Source organism: Siniperca chuatsi, linkage group LG21, assembly GCF_020085105.1.
Source record: "Siniperca chuatsi isolate FFG_IHB_CAS linkage group LG21, ASM2008510v1, whole genome shotgun sequence".
Lineage (NCBI taxonomy): Eukaryota > Metazoa > Chordata > Actinopteri > Centrarchiformes > Sinipercidae > Siniperca > Siniperca chuatsi.
Window position 1 is genome coordinate 10740600 of NC_058062.1, and position 9754 is coordinate 10750353.

General features: G+C 42.3%; 1 protein-coding gene across 1 annotated transcript; it reads left to right on the forward strand.

Annotated features, from left to right (window-relative positions):
• The first annotated feature begins 2399 nt into the window (after nucleotides 1-2399).
• On the forward strand, nucleotides 2400-9042 carry metrnla (meteorin like, glial cell differentiation regulator a). Its single transcript, XM_044181955.1, has 4 exons — nucleotides 2400-2753; nucleotides 4468-4856; nucleotides 7941-8000; nucleotides 8134-9042. Exons 1-4 carry the CDS (start codon nucleotides 2656-2658, stop codon nucleotides 8445-8447), a joined length of 861 nt encoding a protein of 286 aa, XP_044037890.1. The 5' UTR covers nucleotides 2400-2655; the 3' UTR covers nucleotides 8448-9042.
• Nucleotides 9043-9754: the final 712 nt, after the last annotated feature.

The following is a 9754-nucleotide window of genomic DNA, read 5'->3' on the forward strand; positions in this document are numbered from 1 at the left end:
GAGAGGAAAAGTAGCAGTTACAAACTGCTCTGGTTTTCCTCGTCGGACGGGTTTCTTTCACATGCCAAACACCATCCACACATAAAACATCTTGTTCCATAAGGAAATGTAGCCTGGGATCCATGACTTGAGTGATGAGTAGTTTGTTTACAGATGCACCCAGTGGTAACGGACCCCGCCACTCTACAAGTCCCTGCAGCTCTTGTTGCACTCGGAAGCAGAGCTGCATTGTAAACTATAAAGCTCAGGGGTGTTATCTTCAAACTTTGGTTGGGACTTGTGTATCATAACTATGGATCAATTGTCAAAGTAACTTAATTATATAAATCAATAATGATTATTATTTGCATTGGCTGTTCTGAATTGACTCTTTGACCTGAGAGCTGTCTGGAATGCATTACGTGGTTTTCTGGCATGTGGTTTTCCAGATTCCCACTCATCTTATAAATGAACTGCAGAATAAATTTAAATCTTGGAGCGAATGTGACATTATTTAAAATTGTAGGCATAGAACCAACATTATTTCACATAAAACTAAATGTGAAGTTGTGTTTACTTGACCAATACTTATGACTTTCATTCATTTATTCCTTTGATGTGGCCAATATTTGTAGATGTTTGCGGGGCTACGACCCGAGTATCAGACCATGATTTTCAATTTCAGCTGGTTCTTCTCTCCAGCCAAGACACTGAACATAAATAACAGTCAATATGCTCCAAGATGGTGAGTACAGCATGCATTGTCTCTGCCCTCCATGTTTCTAACGCATTATTTGAACATTTTTACAAATAATTGAGTCAACTATACAAATCTGTGGTGGTTATTAGAGTAATTGCTGTTTATAACACATATAAACACATAACACAAAACTCACCACTTAAATTTCAACATAATGTTCACTTGCTGAAAACTATTACAGAATGCAGTAACACTGAGCAATAACAGTTGGGTTGCAGTAATACTGCAGTTAAACTTAATATGACTTTATTCTGGTGGCAGTTCATGATGGTTTTAATCAGATCCTCCTTATTTTAACTGGAAGCCTGCTGTGATAATGATAGATAGCTAAATTCAATCCATGCACCGATAATAAACTGGTCTTAGCAAGTAGTATTCATTCACTTTCTTCTGAAGGCATTTGTTAACAGATACTCTCCCTCAGATGGCTTCCTTTTTCTTCCTTTTCATTTTTCCCCATTTGGCCTGACTTCACTAACGTTTGGAAGGACTTGATTGGGTGAAAAGGCTCTTGGAGGCCAGTATTGGTTTAGGAATAATGCTAATTACCTAAAATGTAAAACTGCCATTTCTAGTTTCCCCTAAATATAAAAACGTGAGCATGCATGCAGTTGTTATCCTTTGAAAACAAATTTCTTGACTTTTATGCTCACTTAAAGTGCTGTTGGAACATTGCCAAAGCACGTGTGGAATAAAAACATATACATAAACAGAAGAAATGTGTTATTAAAATATGTAGTTAGAGAAGTAAGATATGATAATAATAATAATAATAATAATAATCATAAAAATTGTAGACTTGCAGTTTAAATAAGTGAAAACTATATAAACACTGCAACATTTTTTAATGAATGTGTGTGTTTATATTTTCCCTCATATTTTGTTTTTTTATATAGTCACAAAATAATTAAACACTCAACATAAAAGAACAACTTTGTTTACCTGTGATGATGTGATCACAAAATAATTATTCTTCTGGAATCACAAGGAGAAAAAATTACTTTTTTGTATCTCAATTAAACAATTAACGCACAGTTGACACAGTTGGTATGTAAATATGTAATGATTACAAACAAAAAACAAGCAAGAACAACAACAAACAACAAATTGTTACTCGTGTACTCTGTTGATAATTGATAATCTGCAGAGTTAATGAAGTATATTTACACAAGTACTGTACTTAAGTATAATTTTGAGGTACTTGTACTTTACTTGAGTATTTCCATTACTCAATTAAGCTCCATTACTTTCTACTTTACAGAAGGAAATATTGTACTTTTTACTCCACTACATGTATTTGATAACTTAAGTTACTTTGCAGATTAATAATACAAAATATTATATTACAGGTTCAGATAAGATAAGTAAAAGATCTGAGTACGTCTTCCACCTCTGATAATTTGTTAGGCAGTCATTGGTGTTTAATCTCGTGCAACTGTAAAGTCAGTCACATATTTATGTTTAGGAATAAATTCATTAAAATAATGCATCTTTTTTCTACCACTTCATAACAGAGTAGCTCAATGGTATTGATTAAAAAAAAGCCAAAAGCACTACAATGCTACGCAAGTATCGTTTTTATACTGTGAAGCTCGGAGATCGGAGCCTCGGCTGAGCACCTGAATGCAGCATATGTGATACACTACTGTGGATGGGGTGTGACGTGGAGAGCAATCAGGCTGCAGAAACAGAGTCTGAGCTGAGCTCAGTCCACACTTTACGGAGGGCTGTCAGCACTGGACGAGTTTGAAGACGCGCCGTTATTCATCTGAACCATCCGGGAATAAAAGAGGAAACCCCGGGGAGCAGCACGGAGCAGACCGGGGGCACATGGAAACGCTATGCAGCTTGAAATACGGCGGCGGACTTTATCATAGTTTCACTCGAGAAGAGGCGAAGTGAGCTGCGAGACAAACATGCTCACCCCGATGCTGACCTCCCTGCTGCCTCTTCTCCTCCTCTGTCGGATTTCTTTCTGCCAATATTCAAGCGACCAGTGCAGCTGGAAGGGCAGGTGAGGTTCACTGTCACTGTTTACTAAATGGCAGGTTGATTTAAAAACGAGTGTAACGAAATGTGAAAGTTACTGAGCTGCTGCGACCTGAAATGACTGTGACAGAAACTCAAGAGAAAGCGCGGTGATGTGAAAGCAAGCAGCGGAGTTAAATGGAAAAAGAGCCACCCATTAGAACCAAAATGCAAATATAGCTATATAATATATAACTAATGCCTGGCCAAAATTCATAAAGTATATTAACTTTTGTGATATGAAAGGGAATGAAAAGTACAATAGTTTCACAGACACATGTGAGTTTTGGTCTGAATTTATGAATGACAATTATCTGATCACAATAAGATGTGATTCATCAGTATATTTTTTATTAAAGTTGTTTACTATTGTTCGGAATAATATGAACTTTGGAGTATAAAAATGGTACAGAATTATACATTGAATTATTACTTATTACATCCAATGATCAAATGTTGCCGGTCATACTTTTGTCTAAGGGTTAATATCCCCCACAACAAAATACTGAAATATTCACAGGATTACATGTGCGGATCTCTCAAGAGCGTTTTAAGTACTTGGGTTTATGTTTTAAAATATTTCTAATTTTAAAACCTCAGGCAGTATACTGGAACGTTTCACCTCCCATCAAACATGTGCTGAAATCAGTTTTGCACTTGAGAGGCTGTGCCTCAAAAAGTGTGGTTTTATTATTCAACCTCAAGTCAGGAGGGGTAGACCATATTCAGTACTTTGAGCTCTCAACCAATAATCTGTTGTTCATTAGCGAGACTCTTGACTAATTATAATTGCATGCAGAAGTGATGAAGTTAGAAAGTACTTAATTAGAGGCGTGCTGAGGAGAGCCTGGTTATGGAGCTTCAGCTGCATATGCTCAGCATGTGCCATGGGTTACTTTAGATCTATGGCAAATTTGAATTTCAGCATCTCATTTTCAGGAAACTGGGCGTTTCTCCCCCAGAATCAAACCACTAGCTTGGCATGCAGATGCTGGTAGACTGCTGATGGCTTCCTGCCTCTGGCTTTGCCACAGAATAACTGACAGCCTGGAGTTTTCAAACCCTGACCAGGCATTATGTTCTGGAGGGAGTCATTTGGTCATGCTGGCGCCAGAGTCCGAAGTGCTGCCCGGACAAGTCTCTTCCAGTCTCTTTGGTGTCTTGAAAGCAAGGGGAGGTTCGGTGCGTGACCTGCATTTGCACTTGCATGCAGCAGGCCCAGCTACTGTTGCTGCCGTTGTCTGCCCAGAAGCCCCTGTGTCCCTCCATTCATCCATTTCTCCTTCTAAACTCTTCCCAAAGGCAGCCTGCCAGTGGTGCATTTTGCCAAAGCTCTGGGAGGAACAATGTGGTATGGGGGGAGTGTGTGTTGGAGCTGAGGTCACTTTGGCTGCTTCGGCTCGTGACTGGTCATGCAGCCAGTCTTGCGCACAGACGGCCCTTAATGCTTCAGGAGGAATGCGGTCTAATGTCCTTACAGCCTGCCAGAGGTCTTCACCTTGGTCAGTTAACATGGGCTATACATGACCAGAAAATAATTTTTAGATTATTGAATAATCCCTTTATGCTGTATTAAAGATAAAAAGGTTCAGCATGAGTTTGAATCACCACAAAAAAAGCTTTCACGTTCTTAGGTGTCTATAAATTCTTGTGTTGAATGGTTGATGTCTGCTGACGTCTTTCCATTTCTTTTCTTCCAGCGGTCTGACTCATGAAGGCCACGCCAGGGACGTGGAGCAGGTGTACTTGCGTTGCTCCCAAGGCTCTCTGGAGTGGCTCTATCCCACGGGGGCCATCATTGTCAACCTCCGACCCAACACGGTCTCCCCCGCCGCAGCCCGCCTCTCTGTCTGCATCAAGCCCTCCGCGGACTCCAGCGGCACCAACGTCTACCTGGACCGTAATGGCAAGTTGCGGTTACTGCTGCGTGAACAGGACCAAGCTCAGGGCAAGGTGCAGTGCTTCGGTATCCGGGAGGGGGCGCTCTTCATCGAGGCCGTCCCACACATGGACATCAGCCGCCGGATCACAGTGTTCCAGTACGAGCTGGTCAGCGACAGGCTGGGAGCAGAGGCACACTCACTGGGTGGTAAGATACATCTCTGTTATGATGCTTTTACAGTACAATATTAGTGGTAAACCTGTAGATAATTGTCTAAGTCACCATTATAAAGCTCTGCCGACTTCCTTTTGATTGATTCCCTCTAGGACTGGGTTCTTTGTGCTTTGTCCCATTTGTTGTGTGCTGTGCTCTAAATGCAGCCATCTGCTGGTGGAAACTTTTATTAAGTTGGACTCTAATAGTAGGAAACTCAACATAAGCTCCAGCACACCGCTAATACTGAAGCCAAAGTCCATTTCTCTGGTAGCATTGTCTGTACATTTTGGTTTTGAGAGAATATATTTCTTGTCAAAATCAAACACTTGCTATGAGTATCAAAACATCATGGTAACGTATTCATGGAACTTGTGTTTTTTAGGCTAAAATGTTCATATTTTACAACTATCCACACTTGATTTGACTTGGCTCTAAGCTATAATTGTTTTTTTTGTGTGTGTAGAGGGGCACAGCCAAACAGAGGGCCTCCATTGGAAAAACAGCCATCTATTTTCACGCTGCGTACCTGCCAAACCTGCAGTTTCAAGCTGCGTAACTGTGCAAGCAACTGTGTTTTTTTTCCACCTAAAGCAAAATATAAGCAGTATCGAGCCCACATCTGTTTTACTGCTCTCTCTGGGTTCACATATCCACATCCTGCGTCATTATCTGGCACAGCGGGGAGAGGGTTAAATGTCGAGGAGTGCAGCATGGAGTTGTTTTGACCACATTAGTGTGCTCTGCTCAGCTCTGCAGTATAATCTGGTTCTGTGATGTGGCCTGAGATAGCACTGGGATGATTCACAAAGACAGTGGTCTCGTGTCATCTGAAGCCCGGACTGGTGGATTGATTGCTCCTTCGCTTCTTCTCATCTTCTTTTTTTTCTGTCTTTTTCCTCTTCTCTCTGACCTGCTGTGCTGGGATTGAGTTCCTCACCGTCAAGCTGGAATGTATCTCCAACCAGATGTTGGGAGGAACTTCTAGCAGCATATAGGCTTATTTCCCCCCCACTCCTTTTCTTGCCGTCACTCCCTCTGCCTGCCTTTCAGCTCACTTAAATTATTCTCCTTTTTCTTCCCCTCTCTCACTGTTTCCTACCTCTTCTTTCTTGTCTATTTATCACTTTAGCATTTTCCTTTTCACTCCTCTCCCCTTCATATATCTTCCCTCTCTTTTTCCTTGGCTGTTTGAAGTGGTTTTCGTCTGTGCAGAGTGGTATTAGCCAGTTGTGCTCCATTACAGTGGAATGCATCAGGGCCCAGATGTTGAAGGGACAATCTATATTGTGCCCCCACCCTCCCTTTACCACTCGTCCCATCCCTCATTCCTCTCTGCTCCTGTGAAGTGGTTCTGATCAGAGTGGCGCTGCATGTGCATGGGCCAGAGAGAGATGCTGATTCGGCTCTCAGCCCATTCCTGTGGTTCTGTTTCATGTCTGACATGTAAGCCCTGCTCGGCTCTGCTGTGGAGGAAAGAAAAAACACCCTGGGCTTAGGCCTCGGCTCGCTGCTCTGTGTGATGCTAAGGCAGCACTCACTCTCACTTCAAAGGGCCTTTGCACTCTGCTCTGGGCGAGGTCGGCCGCTCTGAAGTCTCCCAGCTCTCCAGCTGTTCTTAAGCCTTCCGAGCTTGTGGCTGTTTGACCCCTGATCTCTCTAGTGTTGCGGCAGCGCCTCGTGTTGCTACACAAGATGACCTGAGACATGCTCACCCCTCACCTCGATACCCTCAACGTCAGACAAGCCAGCTAAAAATAAGCTCCAGCTCAGCTCCTAAAGATGACAGGGGGCACACATCTCTGATTTTGGATTTAATTCAGGGTAATGGTCTGCATATTTTCCCTAATGCATCATTTCAAAACTAGATTCATTTTTGTGCTCAGATTTATGACCAGATTATGTAAACTAGGCTGTTTTCCAGTGCACCGAATCCACCTGAGTTAACAGTTTTAATCATTCTTCCTCTAATTTTATGGATGGACACCCACTGCCGTCCCTCCCTCAGCCCACTGCTGACTCGACACCCCTCCCTCTGCCCCCACTCCTCCTCTCCCCACCTGCCCCTGTGTCCCACTCTGCCGCTAATGAAAACCACAGCAGATCTAGGGCTATTAAAGGTGTTCTGGTCAGGCCAGCCGCAGGACCACCTGAGTTAACTAATCATTGACTTGACTGCTCTCATTTAGGGCCCTTTCTCTTGCTATAAAACACTGTGGAGGCAGGCAGGCTGAGTTGCAGCTTGCCACCAGTCAAAGGTGAAATGTAGCCTGGGGTAGGCTTAAAAAAAAAAAAAAAAAAAAAAACTAGGTTGAGGCTATTTCTCACTTTTTTATTTTTAACACCCAATAATTTGCCCTCTAGTTGTGTCCCTTTATTGTTCTAGACATGATATGTTAACGTGGGAGTTTTTTTGGGTAACATGCTTCTTATCTGCCTCCTTTTTTGAAGTGATTTTCACTTTTAAAACTCTACTTGATGTCATAGTTGAGACTCACTGTTTCAGTCCCAGCAGGCCTGCTGGAGTGCTAACAGAGCTCAGGTCAGAGATGTATCCTTTCCTCGTGCCTGTGCTCTCCTTATCCTTTTCATCTGGTACTTGTTTGTCATGGAGCGTCAAGGGGTTCCTCTTGTGGCGGGGAAGCTGACCGAACAGCCCCCACGAGCATTAAACACTCATCAGCATTTTTTTTAATAAGCAGTGATTAACTTTTTTTACCGTCAGCAGCATGCCCTGCTCTGTTTGGGGTTAAAACCCAGAAGTCATGACAGCTGAATCCTGCTCTGCCATCTTTGTAAATAAATAATCTTCTGTGGGGATGGAAATTACTGTGACCCCAATTGGGGGTGTGTGTATGTGTGTGGAACGCATACTCCTACATGGCTGGCCCAACCACAGTTGTATGTTTGTGTAACTGGCACTTAACTAGAAAGTTGTGGACCCGTCAACAAGATTTTTATCATGCAGCAAGACCGGGAGGACTAAAGAAATTGCGGACTTTTCCTGTTTCTGTTTGTAGTGCTCTTCTAAAATTTTGGCTCCAAACTAATCTGCTCTCTCTCTTTAATTCCACTTAGCACCCTGTCAACCCTGCAGCGACACTGAGATGCTTCTAGCAGTCTGCACCAGCGACTTTGGTAAGTTTAAAAATGCTGTTTGGCTTCCTGCTGCTGTATGGTGTGCAAAAATGTCCAATGAAAACATTCTGTGAAGCATGAATTACAGCCATCACCAGTGTCTAAATCTTGTTTTCCTGCTTGGTGTTTTCAGTGGCACGGGGCAGCATTAAGAAGGTGGAGCAGGAGGAGGAGCACTCGTCTGTCACTGTGGAGATCAGCCGCCTCTACAGACAGAAGACCCAGGTCTTTGTATCTGGGGGTGTGAGGGTACGCCGCTGGACTGGCCACATCAAGATGCCCCCTCAGTGTGGGGTGAGGTCTGGTGAGGGTGAGTTCCTCTTCACGGGGACAGTGAGGTTTGGGGAAGCCTGGATGGGATGCGCCCCACGCTACAAAGACTTCCTGCGGTTGTATCATGAGGCACAGCAGCAGGGGACCAACCCCTGTCACGTGGACACTGCCTGAGCGTGTTACCTGCCCATGCTTGGACGTAGGAAAAGTCCTCACTGGGTGGGGAGAGCTGAACCAAGTGTTCATGCTAGAGAAAGAGACTGACAGACTGGCCCAGTGGCAGAGCCTCTCTCCTTTCCCGCTGTCTCGTGACTCTTTGGAGACAAAGAATGGAGCTCCTGAATGTTGCCAAGCAGCATGCTGGATGGACTCTGTACTCAAAGTTGAGCGTGATGCATCGTGGAATGTGTTCTGACTGCCTTTCTCGCAGACGAGGAACTCCCAGGTTTTAAATGTAGCAAACCCCATTTGGTTTTTTTTATGTGTATAAAATGTGAATGAACATTGTATATTTGGAAGCTCTGCGTGCTTTGTAAAAAGCTTGATGTACAGTTCTGAAGTTATTTCTTATGACAGAAATGTAAAAAGTGAAAGCCTCTTTATTTTTATTTTGTTTAAAAAATTATTTGCAATTTAATGCCTGAAATCATGTTGTGTTTTTTTTTTCAGGCTGTTCAATTGTGTAAAAAAACAAAACAAAAAAAAAACAACCAAAAAAAGCGGAATATGTTTTTTTGCCCTTGAGAATAAAAGCTTTTATTCCCTGGAACATGTCTGTGGTGTTTAGATGTAAAATAAATAATTGACAAAATCTTCAGTGGGCTAATTCTAACTTTAGCAGACGATTGTTTTTGGACAGTGTGTATAATAGACAAGGGATTATATATAGAGCTGAACTGATTAGTCAATCCACAAAACATTTATCAGCAGCTATTTTGTTAATTTATTAATTTAAGCCATTTTTTCAAGCAAAAAAGGCAAACATTTCCTATTTGCAGCCTCTCTAATGAGTATTTGCTACTTTTCTCTGTTTTATTGTGAACTAAATATTTTTGGGTTTTGGACTGTTGATCGGACATAACGACATTTGAAGACATCTCCTTGGGATGTGGGGAACTGTGATGGGCATGACATTTTAGTCCAAACAATCAATGAATTTAAAAAATAATCATTAGTTGCAGCCCTAATTATATTAAAGCTAATTTATTTTGACATGCTAACACTATAAACCCAAACTTAGTATTTTACATCTGGGTGTAAATGGACATTTCAGATCAGATATAATATTTCACAGTGCTGTTAATGGGTTCTTTTTTTCCATGTTCTCTGTTGGAATAAAAACACACTCATATGATGTGCATTAGCCTCCTCTCAAAGGTTCACCTCAGCCTTGAGCTGGGACCGTCTGCCAGGGGTACAGAGAGATTGATATCAGAGAGTTGGGGTGGATTCCTCTGCGTTGGTTCCTGTGGTGATGGGGG